Source organism: Lemur catta, chromosome 13, assembly GCF_020740605.2.
Source record: "Lemur catta isolate mLemCat1 chromosome 13, mLemCat1.pri, whole genome shotgun sequence".
NCBI classification, from domain to species: domain Eukaryota; kingdom Metazoa; phylum Chordata; class Mammalia; order Primates; family Lemuridae; genus Lemur; species Lemur catta.
Window position 1 is genome coordinate 73,677,640 of NC_059140.1, and position 21,936 is coordinate 73,699,575.

At 38.1% G+C, this 21,936-nt stretch overlaps 1 protein-coding gene across 1 annotated transcript in view; it reads right to left on the minus strand.

Annotated features, from left to right (window-relative positions):
* The window catches only part of FRY (FRY microtubule binding protein), a 231,492-nt gene that overhangs the window by 127,949 nt on the left and 81,607 nt on the right, over nt 1–21,936 (minus strand). Inside the window, exons 6-12 of the mRNA XM_045566954.1 lie at nt 21,835–21,914; nt 21,637–21,717; nt 15,048–15,216; nt 12,247–12,339; nt 12,054–12,152; nt 10,284–10,385; nt 37–140 (exon numbers count right to left, since the gene is read on the minus strand). Coding sequence (XP_045422910.1) covers nt 37–140; nt 10,284–10,385; nt 12,054–12,152; nt 12,247–12,339; nt 15,048–15,216; nt 21,637–21,717; nt 21,835–21,914 — 728 coding nt within the window. The remainder of the gene's footprint in view (nt 1–36; nt 141–10,283; nt 10,386–12,053; nt 12,153–12,246; nt 12,340–15,047; nt 15,217–21,636; nt 21,718–21,834; nt 21,915–21,936) is intronic.

Consider the following 21,936-nt stretch of genomic DNA (forward strand, 5'->3'; position numbering starts at 1 on the left):
TGATGTGGTTCCCATTAACACAAGTCATCTCCTTACCTCTGAGTAGCTGTGTTGCTTTCACATTTAATTCGAATCATGTAAACCCAAAGTAATCTGTAGAGAGATTCCAGTGCAACTCGGGCCATCTTGGGGTCTTTATTCTACAACAGAAACCAAGATGTAAGATTGCAGATAGAATGGTGATATCTGGAGATGATTCTTCTCTAAATGCCTGGAAAAGGCAGGCCCAGGCAAGTGGCAGGAACATTGCATCATCTGGGACTTATAGGGTATTTGTCTCTTGATGCTCATGGGATGAATAATCCATGAGGAGGAATCCAAATGGCCATGATGGTGGGACAGAATAATTCCGGGGGAAGCCATGTCATTCTTTCCTTTGTCAAGGTGAGTCCTCAAGAGATTGCCTTCTTCCTCCAGCCCTAGGGAACCCGAATCCTGTAGCACCAGTCTATCCTTTCCATTGTTGATTATGTCATTTTAAACATCGTTATTCCTTTGATTTCCCAACCCCTCCCCCCCACTCCCATTCCATCTGATTACCCTCCAATACATAATGAGACTAATGTGTACTAGGTACTGTGCTAGAACCTGGGATATAGAGAGAAAAGATAATCCTTTCCCTTAAGATGTTCATGATCTACAGGGCATGGGAGACAGACAATAAACGGGCAACTCTAAGACAGTATGACAAACTGGTAGGGACAGGAGACAGAGGATGGGAGGAAGGTCAACCTATTGCAAACTTGAGGAATAAGGTAAGGGAAGGTAAAGAAGAAGATAAAAACTCAGATGAACTTTAAATCCATTCATGTACTCACTCATTCAACAAATATTTGAGTGGCTATGCTGGGCCTGCCATGGTGCATGGCCCTAAAAACTTGGAAAGGTGTAAGAAAATGGAGGGAGGGGGAACATCTGCAGGCAGAGGCAACAGCACAGGGAAGCTGAAAGCTGGTGGGCAGGGGCCCTGTTTTGCAGCCTGGGACTGATTTGAATGTTAATGAAGGGCCAGTGTGGGGCCAGGTAAAGGTGCAGTGGCTGGTGAGGCTTAAGAGGAAGGGGCCACACGTGGGATTTTCCATGAGGAGACCAGGCTTCTCATAATGGTGATAGGGAGCCACTGATACAGGCGAGACCATGTTGGAAGTCTTGTGTCTGCAGCGTGGGCAATGGAGCAGATGCTGGGAGACCAGCTGTGGGCATCTAGGCAGTAAGAAATCAGCTAGAGATGAGGGCGTGGGTTTTGTTATCTAGCAGACATCACCTTCATTCCTCGCTTCTGACTCTCACTCCATCCTTTCATCCAATAGTGTAGATTTTATCCACAGAATGTCTCTTGAATTTGACATCTGATCCATTCCCACTTCCCCTGCTGCAGTTCAGGCTTGCAGCACTGTCACCTAGAATGCTGCAGTGACCTCCCAACAGTCTTCCTCAGTCAGTTCCCTCCCCACTGTCCTATGTTATGCCAGAAACCACAGATTGGGTGGTTTCCCTGATGCCTGTGGCATCGAGTTACCATTTCTGGCATGGCACACCTGACCAGTCAATAGCTGGCTCCCATCCTGCTATTCTCCCACGAGCTCCATACACTCGAGCTAGGCCACGTTCATTCCAATTCTGTGTTGGGAGTGTCCTCCACCCCATGCCCCCATCCCTGAATCCTTCCTTTTTCCCAGGAGAACCCTACTCCTTCTTTACAGGGGACTTGGATGTCCTCTCATTTGTGCAGCTTCCTCTGTTCCTCCCTGATGTCCTGAATCCCATCCCATTAAAACTAATTCTTCCCTCCTGAGTGTCCCCTGCCCCTCATACCTCTAGCAGAGCCTTCAGCTCTCTACATACGGGGTTTTGTTTAAACATCAGCTCCTACATAAATAGTGGGTTCTCTAAAAGGAAGGGGGATTATTTACCCCTGGTATCTATCAGAATTCCTGCCATTCTGCAGGGGATCAGGGAATGCTTGCTAACCAGTCTTTCGATACCAGTCGTAACCTTCCTATATGTTTTTTGCCTTTATATTATTTCTTTTTCCCTACTCATTTATTTATTTTGTCATAACGGTTCTACCTGTTTTCTTCTTAGTGTAGATAGTTTGGGTACTAACTTTTGTAGAATTCACAATTGTTTAGAAATCATCTGGGATAGAGTTTACCTTTAAACTGTTTACGGAATAAAGATGAGCCACATAAATTCTACGGGAAAGGCTATAGTTAGAAGTTTTTAGATTTAGGGAAGATAGACTTCTCATGTCTATAGTATATAAACAACTTTTTAGTGTGATAATTATTCTAAAATCTAAATTTCCATATGCATTTAGGCCTGTTTCTGGATTTTTTTTTGTTCTGTTAATTAATTCTGTCTATTCAAGCACCAATACCGTATCATTTTAGTTATTGAAGTTTTAAATGTTCTTCAATATCTCCTATGGCCACTTTCTACTGCCCATTGCTCTTTATTATTATTTTTTTATTTTTAGACTTTTCCTAGATATTCTTGAATGTTTATTCTTCCAAATAAACTTTATAACTACTGGTCTAGCTCCAGAAAAAAAAAATCCTGGTTTTTTAGAAGCACACATTTATATATAAAGGTTTATTTATATATTTATTTTTGCCTGTTAATATAATAGGTATGATATCATTTGTTCAAATGCTTTGGTTACTTAAAGGGACTTGAAACTAGTAAAGTTGCGTTTAAAATATTCTGTCATTCAAAAATTTCAGGAACTGTGACTACTCTTCCTCCAATAGCTCCAAATGAGCAAATAACTATGGTGTACTTACATGGTGGTTAAAGGCAGATTCCACACACAGACTAACTGGGTTTGAATCCATCCTTGCTGTGTAATTTACTAGCTGTGTGGCTAGCCTTGGAGAAGCTCTTTAATCTCTCTGGGTCTGACTTTCCTTGTCTGTGAAATGCAGAGGATAATCCTCCCTCCCTTCTCGGAGTGTTAGGAGAGTTAATACACATAGGGTATTTGGCATTGTACCTGCCCGTAGTAGTATTATATATAAGGCACCAGAGATCCAGCAGCAACCAAGGGAAATAGTCCCTACCTTTGGGGAGCTTCTATTTTAGTGAAAATGTCTCCTCGTTTGTAAATTTCCCTTTTGAGAATACATAACAGTGTTTTAGATTTGCAGAATGTATCACCTGAAATTCTCTCAAATACATTATCTCACATTGCGAAGTATGACAAGGAAGGGCGGATATCATCTCAGTTTCTCTGCGGATCTTAGCTGAGCTCTCCAGTCCAAATGACTCATAAGAGTGACTTCTGTTTTAACTTCAACTTCCTGGAAACATTTTTTGTTGTACCTGCAACCCACCTTTTTTGGTGCATCTTATTGTGACTGATGTTCTTTTACTCATAAGAATATATCTGAGATTGTATATTTTTGCTCCCATAAAGACTGAAGAGCAAAGTGATTGACTTAGATTTTATTTATTTTGTCCATGGATTATGCACTGGTAATTGGTTTTAGCATTTCAAGATGACAGCATGATCATTGCAATTGCCTCCTAAACCGATTCCCTGGCCTCTCTTCCACTGTCTGCACAAATGATGTTCTTAAAATACAAACATGATTGTTTACTTCCCTGCATTTAAAGTCCTTAAGTGGCTTCTAATCACCTACTAGACAAGGTCCAAATTTCATAATGTGGCACATGAGGGGCCTTTTGTGACCTAGTTCTCCCCATACCACCTCCCACCTCCCTCTGTGTAGGTGCAGCTCATACTGCAACATCCCCTCTGCAATTCCCTGCGTGCCTGGAATGCCTTCCTACCCTTGCTCTACTTGGAAAATTTAGGTCCAGTTAGGTGTCATTCCCTCTTATTTCGTTCCCCTGCCCCTCCTCTCCTCCCCCCATCCTCCAGAGAGGCCGCAAGTACCCCTGCTCTCTGTTTCCTAGAATGCTATCCTAGCCCTTTACTCACATGTTTCCTACCAGATTGTGAACTCCAGGCTTTTGGCTTGTTTATCTTTGTGTCCTCAATGACTGCCATATAGAAGGTTAAATATTCTTAAAAAATTAAATATTAGAAAACAAAAATAGTAAATATTAAAAAACTGAGTAGTAGCTAAACAACTTGATGCATAAGCAAGATTTCTTTACACAGATCCTATATAAAAGGCAAACCTTGGTATGTAGCTGAAGCTAATCTTCATGATAATATCACGATAGTAATAAATATCTTTCACTTGTATGGCATTTTGGTATTTCAAAAGCGCCTCTACGTAACATGATATCAATTGAAGGATTTTATAATGGAGGGAAGCCTAATGAATTGCTCAGAGTCATAAGGCTAGTAAGTGACAGCTGGGATAGGAACCGACTTCTGCTCTAATAAGTACTGTTCTCTCAGGAATTAGAATGTATATATAACATGGTACTTTATCAGGCATTATTATCAATGCTGTACATATATTAACTCATTAATTCTCATAACAACATAGATACTGTTATTATTCTCATTTTACACATGAGGAAAATAACCTATCTCAGGCACAGAGAAGTTGAATAACTTACCCAAGGTCACACAGCTAATAAATGACAGTGCTAGAATCTGAACCTTGGCAATCTGAACTCAGTATCTTCAAAGCATTAATTTTCCACTTCAGCTTAATAATATGCAAAGGCTGCTCACATATGCACTGGGACCTAGTCTACTTGAACACAGGTCTTCTTCCTCATTTGTCTTTGTATTCCCTTGGCAGCTAACATGGTGCTTGATCTATATTTTCAGGATGTTGGCATTTTTAGTATATTTCTCAAACCACTTATTTCTTTGTCAAAGATCTCTGCTTCAAGATCAAAAGACCAATCTACATCTCCCTTAATTAATTAACAATTTATTTATATATGTTATGGCTCTGAGGTTCATTGATAAAATTGTTCAAGAAACTAATGGGTTTCAGAGCAGATCTCTGGACTCACTGCATTTCAACTCTGCTCCAGTCACTGACCTCATGAGACATGTCAGCCTGCACAACAACATGCCTATGTTCTTTAAAATTTGCTTTTAATTTAGTTAAAGCAATTCAGAGTTAATAGTAACAAACATGAACAATTGAACTCACTGATAAGTTGGCTAGCGATAGGATCATTGGTATAGACCAATATTTCCCAAGATCTATCAGCTGACTATTTGTACCAAGTCATCGTGATGCTTGTGCACACAGTTTCCTGGGCCGCACCTCAGACATTTTGAACTATAACCTCCAGAGGTGGATTTCAAGAAATTGCATTCAAAACAGGCTTCCTTACAGATTCCTGTGCATGGTAAGGTAAAGACATTGACATAGATGGATAAAGAATTTTAGTAATCTACTAATCTTATTATACTCAAATACTTTCTAGTTTTCTTTTCCATTTCTATTAAAGTCATTTAAGTAAATCTATTTTTTTCTGTTATATTTCTTTGCATATCTTTTTGATATTTCTTTTTGAAACTTGAATCAATTTACTTTGATCATAATTCATCCCTTTGGATGTGTATCATCCAAATAACACATTGTTACAGTTTAGGATAATTTCTAAAATTATCAGATCAACAATTTATGGAGATTATTTTTCTATTGAATGGTTGGATAAATAAAGCATTCATGGAAAATAATACACTTGTCATCTGATCACTAATTTTTAGGCCTAGTTTATGTGCATTTTTAGAATTTATAAATTCCACTTTGAAATGTGCCTTTATTTTGATAGATCTGAAATACAAGTAAGAGATTTTTCTCTTCCTAGAACTCTGGGAGGCTGAGGCAGGACGATCACTTGAGCCCGGAGGATCGCTTGAGCCCAAGAGTTTGAGGTTGCAGTGAGCTGTGATGACACCACTGCATTCCAGCCAGGGTGACAGAGTAAGACTCTGTCTCAAAAAAAAAAAAAAATGATTTTCTTGAGGTTATAGAATGAGGTTAATAGTAAATCAGAATAACTACATCTTGAAAATTAATGCTTCTAATACTATATACATATATTTTGAGACAAGATCTTGCTCTGTCACCCAGGCTGCAGCCTAGAACTCCTGGGCTCAAGCAATCTTCCTGCCTCAGCCTCCAGAGCAGCTGGGACTAGAGGTGTGTGCCTCCACATCCAGGTAATTTTTTTATTTTTTATTTTGTAGAAATGAGGTCTTACTATGCTGCCCAGGCTGGTCTTGAACACCTGGCCTCAAGCAATCCTCCTTCCTCAGCCTCCCAAAGTGCTGGAGTTATAGGCATGAGCTACCATGTCTGCCCTACTATACCATCTAAATTTGGTATTTACAGAGAGAATGGTAGTCATTTTAAAATAAATGATGCCATACATTTTAATGCATTGAGGCAATGATTGCGGGATTGTGAAATCCTTAATTATATTACTCAACATCTCCACTTATAAAATAAAAATATCATGAATAACCTTACTATTATTACATGAAAAGTTAAAAAGAAAAGCACTCTTTAAACTCATTGTGATTATCACACACAAATACGTAAGTACTAAAGACAAGTTTTATCAACTATATTTATGGCAACTACACTTGCTTTGAGATTCTTACTGGAGATCAGAACACCTTGCTTGTACCTCCCTTCCCTGTCTTCCCTAATATCCTATTTGATCTTCTTTAGAGCAGCTATAACTACCTGAAATTTTTTTTCTCATGTATTTATCTACTTGCTTACTGTCTGTCTCCTCCCCTAAATTACAAGTTCTAAGAGACCAGGGAGTGTTAGTGCCTTACCTATCACTTATTCCCAGCACCGGGAACCGTGCTTGGTAGACGACTTGCAAAGGATTGTTGACCAGCTGACTGACTGATTACATAAATGCATTCAAGCCCTAGCACAAGTGGTGACTGAGACAAAAGGAGAATCTTTTCTAATTCTGTACTTTGGTTTCCCCAGTTGTAAAACTAGGCTGTATCATGTGTAAACTTCAGATGAAATATTGTTATGTGAGCAAAATGTTTAGAAAACATAAATAACATCATGAACGCACAGGGAGAGCTCCATGTTACCTGTGGCGTTGCCATGACATCCATGACAATGTATATAAAGCCCCTGTCACTGGCCTAGCTCCAGTGAATGAGCACTATTGCTATAGTTATTAATCATATAATAAATTTGTCTCTTAACCTTTGAGGTTTCTTTTTTTGGTTTTGCTTTGTTTTTTTATCATCTGGGCCTCACTGATATATTTATTTTTTAAAAAGATAAGATACTTAAAAAATTCTCCCCATTACATCTATTTTGAGGGATAAGAAACAAATACATAGTTATTATGAACATGATAACTACTATATTTTAAAAAGTACCGTTAAATCAAGTTCTCAAAGCATATTTCCTTTTGTCAGAGTTAGGTGTGGTATGGTAAATGTGAAGGGAATGTATCATTTTTTTATAGCTCAATATATTCAGATTCTGCCATAAAATATACAGAAGAAAAAATTATTGGTCACCAAGGACCACGAGTTCCTCAAAGATGTGAATGTGTTGGTGAGAAGCTACCATACATTTCTCATGGCTTTACAATGGCATATTGCTAATACATGGTTGACTAAGTTAATTAAGCATAAATACTAAAGAATTCAAGTCCATGCTCCCAAAGCAGCCTGATTCTGACAGACTGACACTGAGGACAAACCAGGGCACTGACATTGAGCGAGCTTTGCATCTGAGAGTTTGTTTACTTTGAAAGTGGGCAGTTTTCCACGCTCACACACATTTCTGTTCTGCTCCTGCCACCCCACCCCCTTGACAGCTCATCTCTGCAGAATACATCAAAGGTGGCTACCAAAGGTCAACATGCGGGATTCAGACACTGGATTCATCATCCTGAAGCATCTGGGGGTAGGAGGTGGGCAGGGAGGGCAGGTTGCAGGAAGGTGTGTGTGGGAAGGGTTGGTTTAGTGGTCCCTTATGAAATGATAAGGTGGGTTCGAAATCCCATAAAATACTGAAACTATTCAAGACAGAGTATACTGCTGAAGCCATGCTAGTTTTTTTCCTCAGGTGTTTCTTCCCTATTAAGGACTCAGGAGGAGGTTTGAAAAGTGTTCTGCATATTAATGACATTTTAGAATGGTCCCATTCAAATCCCTACTGGGTTTAGTTCTAAATATACGTGATACAATTTTATTCCATTTGTAACTCATCAAGGATCTTTTTATATCTTTTAGCCTTGGGGTAGTAAATTCCAACAGTTTATTACCCATAAAGTAAAATATCATTGCCTTTACTTTGCCTAATAACTACCTCTTTCATGATTCATGGGGTCTGTGACCTCTACAAATCTCACAGGTATCTCTCCGCTCCAAACTTTTACATCCCTCGCTGTCTGCATCGCGCATGTTGAAACTTCATTACATATTCCCCAATGAAATCCTAAGCTCTTCAAGGACAGGGACTCTATTCTACATTTAGTTTTTATAGAGCTGCCTTCCCCCATCCTTCCCACTGCCAGCACCTTCCTGGCATCTCACACCAACATAAATCCTTGCTGAATTGAACTGAATTCTGGAATGTGGTTCCAGGTTCAGTCTCTCTAGAGCGTTGACTCTACCTACTCCTTCTGATCTTACTGCCTCTCTCTTTTAGAAATTCTAATGCTTGAAATGTTTGCATAGGGCAATACTGTCAGTGCCCAGACCTGCTTCTCTATGTTGATAACCTTCTGGTGAAGTCTATCTGGTAGGCTCTGACCAGAGCTGTAAACAGTATTCTAACTTTGAAGCAAGTAAGTTCCAAAGTAAGATGTTCTGTTATGTTTCAAAAACAACTTTGGACAAAAACCTTTTGGCCTTTTTGCCTACAGCAATAAATAGTCATGCAAAATATTATTTTAATTCTAACCAAAAATTCATCAGGTACATTAAACATAAAATATACAGAAAACTACACTAACAGCATTCTCAATCATTTCCCTTTTTGTTTTAAACAAAATGAACACTTTCTATCTGTGTAAAACGTAAAAGAAAAAAAAAAAAACAACACACTTAACTGGAACTAATAATTGGATAACTTAAAAGTAGACCAAATAAGAAAAATGACATTGGGCTGCATGTTAGAGTTGAATGGCAGATGGATAAATCCTCAAATAAAATACCTGAAGGTGGCCCTTATACAACAGTTGATAACCTTGAAAAGTATTTCATAGTTTTGAGTACCTAAAAGCCTAATTTTCTATCCACTGCTTTTATATTTCACTGCCAATTTGAAGAAAATGAATGATTCTAATTTTGTATTTCACAATCATCTTTTAGAGCCAGTTCATAGTTGGCACTTAAAGCAGCTCTAATGCAGAGTACTGTGTAATTGTGGTAAATGCAAAATAATATAATTAATTCTAACCACTTCACCAAATTAAAGTGTCATAGAAAAAATAAAACAAGGCAACATGTATAGGCACATATAATGTATTTAACTAATTATATTTTAAAAATTCTAAAGCAGCAAATATTAAACAGATAAAAGAAATTGAACCACATCTTTGGACACAACTGGGAACAAGTATGAAATATACATCCTATTTGCACTTGTATTAGGAATGGTTTTCATTTCATTGTCTTTTCCCAATAGGCCACTAAAACTTAAAATATGTTGACCACATTGTATTTATAAAGCCAATTTTAAAGGTAATCATTACAGTTGTTTTAACTGGATACTCAGCAGTCCCAGGGGCCATGACATTACTCCTCATGTTACCCAGTCCCTGTGCTGCCTACCTGCAGAGCTGTGAGTGCGTAGGACTGACGGCCTGTGATGCAGCTAGAATACCTCCCAACAATCACAAATGACAGTGACAGGAAACAAATACTCTCTGTTACTAGGTCAATCCTTCCACAGAATGGAGCTTCCCCCCAACCCCCAAATATTTTCTTAGACTGGTGGGGAGAGAGGAAGGATGGAGTAGGTATAGGTGATTTTCTGATATCAATTCACAGGCTTCTATCAGCTGAGTGTGGCCCTTATTTTATTTTTAAATCATTTAGATAAAATGTGACAATAGATGCATGTAAAGGAGTGTTTAATTCTACCTTTAAAGTGATCCTTGTTAGGAAAGATTTATTTTCCCCCAATCTGAAGGGATTTCTCTTATCCCTAGTCACATTCTAAAACTGGCTGTATTACATAAGAACCCTTATTAAAATTTCTTTCATTATTCCAAGAGCATAGGATAATCCCCCCTGCAAACCTCAGGAATCATTCCCAGAAACATATAAACGAACCTAAGAATTGCATTGTAAATTTTTATAAAATATTGTTCTGGGGCCAACAACTACTCACTTTAAGGTTAGATAAGCAGTTGTTGAGGAAGACGTGCCACCTGTTCAGGAACAGCTGCTTCTGACTGACACAGAGTAGGCAGGTCACTAGGGGGTACAAGGCCTGAGGAAAAAGAGACAAGGTCACGGGAATCATTTACATTTCAACAAACTAGGTAGCACCATTCTCTGCACCCACTACCTCTGCAGCTGTGTGGGCCAGAAGAAACAGGACCCTGTGCAGCACAGCAAGGCCCAGTGGGCACAGGGTAGAGGTGAGCATTTTGTAAATACTGTCTGATAATCCTGGGGATGTAATAATCTAGAATTATGGATAGTGTAAAATAATAAGGTCCACGTATAAGAATGTGGAAATCTGATTCACTGCTTTAGTCTTTACTTATGAATGTCAAAAACAAACTCGCTGTCTTAGCTAACTCTCTCAATCTCCAGAAACAAAAAAAGCAGGAAGGCACATTAATTTTGCAAATGTTACTGGCTTTTTTGCTCATAAACATCGACTAGTTTGTCCCTGTCTTAGAGGTAGGTGTATATATTTTCTTTCGCACGCAACCTTTCTGCAATTAAGGAGGATTCCTAAAAGAAATGTTATTGCCTCGGTAAACTCTACCAAGACAAATTTAACCACAGGAGGAATTTGCTTACGACCAAATAAACAGAGGTGCTACTGTGCTTTTCCTGCCTAACTGGGCCAGTTTCCCACAGCAACTGGAGGAGATAGAACAGCTAATGGACAGCCACCCAAAACACATACACGCAGAACCCAGATAGCATACATCTTTATGGCTCACAAAAAATGAAGGCCAGTGAAGATTTTTATAAAAATGTAACTGGCTCACCTATTTACTTGAATTAGCAAGAAATATTGCCACAATGAGACTGAGTGCTCAAAGTTCATTAACTTTTTTTCCCCAAATTAACTTAGTTTTAAATGGACTTTGAACTACTGCTACCATCAAGTACAACTCGAATGCCAATCAGTGATAAAAAAAAATGCATGTAGTTAGTAACAATGACCATGGAATGCAGACAAATTAGCAAATATGTCACCATCACGAGCAAAGCAACTCTGATTATCTGCTCATATCATGGTGGGGATGCCCATGCTTTGGAGACTAACATAAACCACACCAGTAACCAGCCACACCAAAGCAATCTGCTTCCTCCAGACTTTCACAATTACGGCTGGTATACCACGTGCTGATTCATAAACCAGAGCTTTATTTACCACAGAGCGTAAAAGGTGGTGGTAATTTAAGACTTTCCTAGGCTGCTCTTCAAAGCCTTCCCAAAAATTGTTTTTCAGGCCTTCAGAGAAACTCTCCTATGGGCCACTATCTATTCCCCAACTCCTTTTTCCGCCTGGTTCAATTTTGATTCTGAGTATCAGGATAGGAATTAGCCCGTGCAGGCTCCGGGGGATTGAGAAGGGAAACTGTTATTCAGTATGATAAACTTCGTTCTTCAGATTGGAAAAAATTCTCAGAAATATAATAAAAATCAAGTTAAGCCAATCTTAAAAATGAACACAGAATCCTTAGGACTGGAAGGGTCATTGGAGGTGACACAGCCTAATGTCCTTATATGAAAGTGACTCAGTCATGGTCAATATTAAATGCAAACTGTAGAATTTCAAATGCTACCTCTTTTTGAGGGAGCTGTAGGTAATTCTTCCGTCTGTGGAGTCCTTATGACCCTCAAAAAGACTCCTGACTAGGAATTTAGTCTCTGCAGTTCTACTTGCGTTTTGGATTTTGTTGTAGTTACTAACCAAGGAATGCTTCTTTCGAGAAGAAAGTTCCAACGTGGTGTCATATAGGCTTTCCACAAAATTTCTAAGGCAGGGAACATTTACTTCATTTTTAACAGCCTGAAATAGAGATGTATGTGAATATTATACTAATGAAATTGTTGATGCTGTAATCCAATTTGAAGAAGATTTTAGAAATGAAAATGTAACTCACAGCAGCGACTGGAACAAGGATTTCAACAAAAAGCCCAGCCAAGGCATGCTTGATATCTTTGTCTTTAACCTCGAGGAAATAGTGTGCACATTCCTAGGAAGTAGAAACAGAATATAGGGAGGGAGAGTAGATTGAAATGTGCACATAAAGTATACTGAAACAAATTTCAGTAAATAGATCTTAATTCAGTCATACATATCAACATAGCATATTCCATAATCTATTAAAAATCACTGGATTCAAACACTTATATTGAAATCTAAATGCTTGCAATGGCTTCGATGACATTTTGCAAGGCTTTCCCTCTCAACTCTTCTCCTACTTTTATTTCAAATCAATGTTCTGAAAGCACAAAGCATCGCTAGCCAGCAAGCACACATATATCCACTGAATTACTGATTAATTCATTCAGGCATTCACTTCCAATAAATTTCTATTGATTACTTACTGTGTGGGGGACCCTGGGCCCTTGGTTAGCCCACAAACACAGATGCCGAGGGAAGGTAAACATGGGAAGAGAGGCAGAGGACATTAAACTTATTTTAGGCCCCATGCCTGACAGCCTCGGGCACAGAGCTGTTTACTTGTTCGCCCTGACATTTTAGGTGTGTTTATTATTGAGATAGTTTCATAAGCAAGTCTGGAATGTTTTCCTTCCCCACCTCAGACAAGGAAGCTTTTGGAATAGTTCCTCAAGCAAGGATGTCTTTGCCTGCGGACGATAGTCCATGTAAGGGTATTTTTAGTGGCCCAGGGACTCGTTCTGTAGCTGGCCTGCCCAGAATTCTGCCTGCCCAGAATTCTGCCGGCCCCTGTTCCCTCCCTGGCCTTATGAGTAGTAACTTGCTGTGGTCTGTATTAGGTATTGTTTTCAGCCAAGAGTCCAAGGCTACCTGCATTTGATGACACATTAACAGCTATATGAGCTATTACCCTTTATTTTCAGTTACCATTGGGAAGATTGCCAAAAACAGTTCCTAAAGTCCTTAGTCTACCAATTTCATATTAAGACCTCAGCCCGAGATGGGAAACACCAGCATGGGGAGTCACCGAGGCAGTTTTCCTACACAGAATGGCGCTTTGCAGTTCCCAGATAGTGTCCCTTTTCCTGTATTATTTTGCATATGTATAAAAATATTCTCAAGTCTGTAAGTACATAGATACATGAATTATTAATATGACAGTGGGGTAAAAATAATAGAATTGTCCCCTTGTCACTACTGCACTTGACTAGTCTTTAAAAAAGAAGAGCAGTTAGCAGTTACTGAGTGCTTTTCCTGTGCTAAGAATCCTCAGAACTGCTCTCTCAGGTATCACCACCTTGCAGATAAGGTAAGAGAGGCTGGGAGGGGTTAAGTGTGACTGGCCAGGGTCACAGAGCTGGTGAAGATGGGAGCTTGAATTAAATAAAACCCAAGAAGTTTGATGTACAGCCTCTCTCTCTCTCTAACAGCTTTATTAAGATATAATTCACATACCATGTAATCCACCCATTTAAAGTATACAATTTACTGGCTTTTAGTATATTAATATTTGTGCATCGATGACCACAGTCAAATTTAGAACTTTTTGTTGAGCCCCAAGAGAAACTCTGCAGTCACCTGAAACCTTCCTATTCACCCCTCATCCCCAGCCCTAGGCAACCACTAATCTACTTTCTGTGTCTATGGATTTGCCTATTCTGGACATCTCATATAATGGAATGTCCACACATAATAATATAATATGTGACCTTTTGTGTCTGGCTTCTTTCACTTAGCACAGTGTTTTCAAGGTTCATCCATGTTATATCACGTATCAGCACTTCATTACTTTTTGTGGCTGAATAATAGTCCATTGTATGGCTACACCACATTTTGCTTATCCATTCATCGTTTTATAGATATTTAGGTTGTTTTCACTTTTTGGCTACTATGAATATCTGTGTTTAAGTTTTTGTGTGAACACATATTTTCATTTCTCTTGGGTATATACCTAGGAGTGGAATTGCTGGGTCATATGGTAATTTTAGGTTTAGCTATTTGAGGAACTGCCAGACTGTTCCAAAGTGGCTGTGCCATTTTACATCCTTACCAGCAGTGTATGAGAGTTCTAAGTTCTCTGCATCCTCACCCATATTTCTTGTTGTCTGTCTTTGTGATTATAGCCATCCCTATGGGTGTAAAATGGGATAGCCTATATTCATAACACAAACATCTAAACTCTCTAGTGAGATCATCACCAAATCTAATTCACAGCAGCATGAGATAAATCCCTTCAGACGCATAAATTTTGTAAACTCTAAGAGCTGCACATTCTGCAAAATCCTCATTAGCAACAATTCTTTTGTTATATACCGTGAGGAATGCAATGAATGTCAAACCTGTATAGTCTGGTTGATTTTTTAAAAATTAAGATGCCTTTTTATATGATGAATAAAACAGCTTTCTTTCTTTATTATTTAAAGTTCTTATGCCTGCGAATGTTAATGTAGCTGATCCGATGCTATCCATTTTAAAAAGTGAGAAAAATCAGCTATATTTCATTCAGAGAACAATATGTACCAGTGAGTGAAAGAGAAAAATACCAACAAATAAGAAATTCCAATGCACACTCTACTCCAAAGATGATATGAAAGCTTAAAAATGAAATTGTATGCCTGCTACTGTACTATTTGGTTACAAAGTACTGCATGAATTATTGATGGAAGGATATCTTTCCATATTGACAAGTAAATGGGTTTTCATATTCCAGGTCTATCGTTTTGAGGAAGGGAATTGCTCACGTTGATAGCCCCTTAGGTTTCCTGCCCAAGACGTTACCTGCATAAACTGAAGAGAGGCCTCAAAATCCTCCACTGGATACATCTTAATTCGAAAGAATTTCATCCCCATTATCAAGCTGATAATGCTTTGAACCACATATGGGCTCTGCTCTTTGTGCCGTAATTCTTTTAGCTCTGCCATAAATTTCTTCTTTACAGCAGGGAATCTAAGAAGAGAACATAAGTGATTTATCAAATAGTGGACAGGAAAGTCACTGCAGTGAGGGCCTCCAGCTCCCAGGAGTGATCGGCCACAGTGATCAGAGCCCTTCAAATCAGTTCAAGGACAATGGCCATCATTTTTTTAAGCGTTTGATGTTTGGGATTTGGCAAAGAATCCAATTTTCTTCTCCTTTCCCTCTGTTATTATAATATAAGATGTCCAACATCTCCTTTAGGCTAGGGAGATTTAGGGTTATTTAGACCCTCTCAAAATTGCCTAGTTCTTAAATTGAGCATGACCGAAAGCCCCATTTCCCCAGGGTTAGCCACTTCCAACATAGTTGCAGACCTCGGGGGCCTGAAGTATCAAATTATGAATGTATGAGCGATAACATACGAGGTCAGCAATTTCTGACAGTGACAGCAAATGATTTTTGGATTTGTATTACAAATAATGCCAAGAAATATTCCTACATCTGTTTCCAAAGTTTTCTGTTGTTTCTTTTACAGTTTTAGGTTAATTATTATTGAAAATATATTTTTAGGTTGAAAAACATCCAGTAATGGGAAAATTAAAATTATATCTAAAAGAGAAAGATGAATGGGCTATCCATTATATCCGTTAGGATTTTTTGATCTAGTAAATGCAAAACAAATAAATAAGGCACAGTCCTTATTGTCAAGGAACTTAAAGTATCGATATTGTTTGAAAGTAAAATAATGCTAATTATAAGAGCAATAATATTATTATGTCGATTTAAAAAAAGAATAGCTCTTAAGGCTAAGATAGAAAGTAGCAGCAGATCTTCAAAGTACCTAAGGGTAAAGGAATGTACACATGAAAACTGTTTAAACTACTTCTGAGGTGGCTAGTTTAAAAACAATTCCCCCCCAAACGTCCCAAGGAAAACAGTCTAAGATTCATTTTATTTTGTTTTCTGAGACTATTAGCCTGAGGTTCCATGAAAAATTAGAAGCAAGGCATGATTAGAAAGGGTAATTGTGATAATAAAAATTAAAGGTGAATAGAAACTCAGAAGTTTGGAACAACTCTTGACATTTCAAAGTAGAAATTTTAGTACAGATAAAGCAGGCAGCAAACATATAGACATTGTTTCAACAATAGGTAGGACAGGCCGGGCACAGTGGCTCATGCCTGTAATCCTGGGAGGATGAGCAGGGAGGATTGCTTGAGCTCAGAAGTTTGAGACCAGCCTGTGTAAGAGCAAGACCTGTCTCTACTAAAAGTAGAAAAAATTAGCCAGCCATGGGGGCACATGTCTGTAGTCCTAGCTGCTCGGAAGCCTGGGGCAGGAGAATCACTTGAGCCCAGGAGTTTGAGGTTGCAGTGAGCTAGGCTGATGTCACTGCACTCCAGCCAAGGTGACAGAACAAGACTCTGTCAAAAAAAAAAGGTAGTACAAGGGGCTGGTGGTTGGCAAGTGGGGTGTGAGGATTCTCAAGTGCTGACAATTTCTAGTTCTTGGCTTAGATGGGGAGGTTACATGGTGTTCATTTTATAACAATTTGTTTAATTGTCTTGTGAATTTTCCTTTAGGTTTGCTATGTGTATTTTTCAATAAAAAAGATTTTAAGAGGGTAATAGAGCAGAAAATATAAATAGCTTTAAGAAGATTTAAATATCTTATGAATGAAACATTCCCTCATGGGTTACTAACATAGTTAAGAATATTTCAGGGTATATTCCTAATCTGTGGTGGCATTTTGTGGATTTCTACAAAACACCCGCTTTCAAGATAGCACCCCAACTGATCCTTTCTGACATTTCTTAAATACTATTAAAATATGATAGAAAATACTAGTTGTGTTTACTTTATAAGTAAAATCTCATGGAGATCAATTGCAAAATTATATATTAATTTTTCAGATTAGGAAATTCATAGGTATTAAAATGCAAACTTTATTAAAATTTATAAAAATCTACTTGGTATCAGATAACATCTGAGATTTTACAACTATACTCTTGAACATTTTGGAATATAAATTCCAAACTTCAATGTCACCATTCTTTTCTATGTTTTACAGAAAAAAATTGATGGTGAAGAAGATGATGATGATGACGGCAGCAAGTAGACATACAGCACTTACTGCATGCCAGCCATGGTTCACTGCGCTTCGCATATAGCAATTCATTTCATCCTCAGCATCCACAGCAACTCTGTATGCAGCGCACTATTACAATGCCCTTTTTACAGTAGAGGAAATTGAGGCAGAGATTTAGCAACTTGATAAGGTCACACAGCTGGTAAGTGGTGGAGCTGGAATTTGAAGCTAGTGTCTGGCTCTAGAGTTCCTGCTCTCAATCGCTATGCTAAAGGAACCAGTGGTTCTCAAAGTGTGGCCCCCAGGTCAGCAGCATCAGCATTGTCTGGGAACTTGTAGTAATGCATGTCCTCTGGTCCTACCCCAGACCCACTGTTAGGGCTCAATTGTGTGCTTGCTCCTCCCAAATTTATATGTTGAAGTCTTAATCCCCTAGACACCAGAATGTGACTATTTTTGGAGACACAGTCTTTAAAGAGGTAATTAAGTTAAAATGAGGCCATTAGGGTGGGTCGTAATCCAACATGCCTTGCGCCCTTATAAGAAGAGGAGATTAGCACACAGACACGCACAGGTTCAAGACCCTATGAAGACACAGGGAGAAGAAGGCCATCTACAAGCCAAGGAGGGAGGCCTCAGCAGGATCAACCCTGCTCATACCTTGATCTTGGACTTCCAAATTTCCAGAATTGTGAGGAAATAAATTTCTGTTTTTCAAGCCACCCAGGCTGAGGTACTTTGTTATGACAGACTAACATATCTACTAAATCAGTGACTCTGGGGGCAAAGTCCAGTGATTTGTGTATAATAGGCTCTATAGGTGATTCTGATGTGATAAAGTTTGAAAAGCACTGGTCTAGACTCAGAATTACATAATAAGATACATTTGTAAGATGTTTTACCTTTTGTGCACACTATACCATTTTACATTCTTACCCTTACAACAATCCAGGGAGTCAGGTGGTGACTCCTCTGTCTAGAATAGCTTACAGTTCAATTGGAAAGAGAAAACAGGGTAGCACTGACCATGAGCCATGTGAATAACAATAAAAATAATTTACTGAGGGCCTACTGTGTGTTAGCACCACTGGACACTTTGCTTAGACCTTTCCGACCTTCAGGGAGGTGGAATGTCCCAGGTTATATCACTTGCTCATAGTTCACACTGCCTTTTTGGTGAGCAATGCACGCAAGGAGACTTCAGAGCCTCGGAGAATGAAAGGGCTCTTTTCAGCTGGGTAATTAGAGAAGACTCCAGAAGGCACTTGAATCGGGGTGAAGGGTGAGCAGAGGGCTTTTGGCAGAGATGGATAAAGGAGAGGAGGCAGAAATGGCAGTGGGCAAGCAATGCAAGTGACACTTTCACTCAAGATTATAAAAACGTAATACTTACAAACTGGATATTTAAAAATTGTATTTTTATTCAAACTACTTTCAAACACTAGAAACCTATGGCTTTGATTTTGAAATGTGAGAGGTTAGAGGGAAAAATGCTATAGATTAGAGTCATATAGTTTTAAGGATGGCACGATACTTAGGAAAGTTTGTTTTCCATTTTGAATCCATGATTAAAACAAGGAGAGATGGAAAAAAGCAGGTTATTTATGTAACTCACTATTTCAATATTCTCATGAGTTAGTGGCTAAATGTCTATTTATTTCTCATTTAAAAATATATATGGCTATCTTTTACTTCTAAAAGTCCTAAAGGACATAAACATATTATTTTGGCATAAAAGTAATCTAAAAACCTATTTACACTTAAAATATATTTTTCCTTAAAATGATTATAGGGAAAAATAAATATTTCAATGACCTTTCTTTTAGTAATTACTATTCAGTACTATATTTAGTAAATATAGTAATTAAATGATTACTCAGTCTTTGGTATACTATAAAATTCATGTAAAAATAAATCTCTGCTTTAAAATGTATAGTACTTATAGAAGTGAGAGTATAAGAATTTATAGATAATGATTATGTGACATAAGAAGTTTAAAACATCTATGAATCTCAGAAGCAGTCATCACTGTTACAATAAATCTACCAGATTTTGACCAAAGTACTTAAAAAAAATTGAATTTTAACTTAATTTACTTTGAAAAAGTCAATACTATGTGTGAATATTACTTAGTAGCAAAAATGTTTTCCTTTAATGATGGAATTTGAGCAGGATTACCACTAGACTAGTAAGATAAAAATAAATAAAAATTCTGCTAAAACTCAAATGCCAAACTATCTACTAATAACTAGTCATAATGAGGAAACTATTTCATAAGCATTCCCATTGGGAACTAGATATACAACCTAAAATTAGAATTATTGTATTACTCAATTTTACTTAAAAAAAAAAAAAAAGATAATCACACCATACCAGATAAGCATACATTCTTTTTTCCCACTCTCTGGGAACAAGAGAAACAGTACTTTCCTAAAGCATTGATAAAGTAAGGATCCTGATGTATCACTGAGAAAAAAGTAATGTGATAACTTGTGGTGCGACACTAGTTTGAGATCTACCATCTATCAATCAAGGTTAACGACACATTGACTGATTGAGAACATATCAGGGAGTACTAGAGTCTACGATTACTACAGGAGCAGACTGGCCAAGGGGTTCACTAGTGACTGGAAAGTACTGGAGCATTGTCCAAACTGAGGCATTTCTTACAACCTACTACTGCAGAATTGGGACAAATATTGGCATCATGAAAATAAAAAAGCCACTGTTGGCATGCAAACACTGGCTTGGGGGACCATAAATCTGACCTAAAATGGAAATTCCAAATTCCTACAGCCTTAGATTACTGCTTAGTTATGACAATGTTTCTCAACTCATTCACAACCAACTCAGAATCATGTAGCTAAGGAAGGTTATTTGACAATAACCAGTATTGTCATGCATAATTCACAAAAACTAAGAAAAACACAAAAAGCCGTCTTTGGAATATTAAACTTTCCAAATGATAGCATAAGAGAATTATGCTGGGGTAATCACAAAGGAATATGTGCAGATTTTCAGGGCTTGACAAATCAGCAAATGTACATATTAATACCTAATTTTTTCTAACCTTTTATAGGAATGAGGTAGGTACACGTGAATTAATTTGCCAGATAATTGCAGCTTTTCCATTCTAAATGTTAATACCTTTATTACTCAATTGCAATGGAAATCTCTCCAAAATGCATTATATCTTTTTTCATAATGACTCATGAACCACAATTACTTTAATAGGCTCTCATAAAAGTACAATATAGCCTCATGCAAAATGGCCCAGATAACTCTATTGTTTAATTCTCAGGTATGTTTTTTGGCTAGTTTCTTTCCTCTCTGATGCCCTCAGCTTTTGAGCTTGATATTTCTTGATGGCGTCAGTGTATCATCTTCCAAAAGTTCCTTCTCCTTCTAACACTGATGTGTAAGATGTAGATAAACTTGATTAGACTAAAGAAATCATGCCAAGGAGTTTTTGGGGGGCATCTATTTCCCAAGTTCTTGTCTATGCCTTGGCTAGATAAGGCTGCTGAGTAAGTGCTTTTTAAAAATTTTGGTTTTTTTGATAAAGTATGTATTTCCATGCTACTAAGTTAGGAAATTCCATCCCTTGAAGATAAAAATCTTTTTCTGAGGATTGCATTTCACAAGCATCAGGGCATCACTGTTGCTTGAAGCTAGCCTTCTGGAGTGTATTCACATTATGTTTCTGGCTCATTTTTCTCAACCTAGGCATTCAGAATCTCGCCCAATTTGCTTCAGGGTTGGACAAAATAAAGCCGGGTAAGGAGGGTGTGACATCACTTTTGGAAGAGGTATATTATTGTTCATAGCCTAACACTACTTTGTTCTAGCCTGCTAACTCAGTGCTATGGAGCCAGATAAATTTAGCAAGGAGAATTTCCCCCTTGACTTGTTTCCATGATAGAGTCTGGGACATTTTTAGCTCAGCTGAATTAAGTAAGGTCTATAGTAAAGGGGACATTCTAGAATGGAATTTTCCCACTTACGGATAATATATTGTAACCACCCACTCATGGATTATAGAAAACAGAACTTTAAAAACTGATGAACTTCTTTGGAATATTTGGGCAGAAAGAAAAGTAATTTGGTTAGCCCATTGCTTTGGTGCTGTAGCCTGAAACCCACAGACTCTGGATAGGATCTGACCTAACTGCCAAGTGAAAATGATAAGTTGGTACCTGCCTTGGCTGAGCTTTCTAGTCAGTTTCAGAGATGGGGTACACATAGCAGAAAGAGCCCTGGTTCCTTGTAAGCTCACACACCCCCCTTCCTTAAGTCAGGGCTGGGAGGATAGAGGAGGCACTCAGGTTCTTATGGCACAGGGTTCTGACGCTCTCACTTACTTGGCTTGTGCCAACACTCCAATGACTTCTGCATACAGGTCTGCCACAATATGCATATTGCCAGTGTTAGGACCAAGGTACCTGAGCAAAGTATAATTAGACAAGTTAGAGATCCCTGGTCATTTGAAAAAAGCTAACCATTGATTTGGTTTTAAGCACCCAACTTCTTCAACATTCAAAGGTGTGAAATCACCTTACCCTTCTTTGTATTTAAAGTGCTTGAAAGCCAAGTTAATAACATCATGTATTAAACTGTCTATTACAGGATGAAGTGGAATCTGAAAAAAAAAACAAAACAGC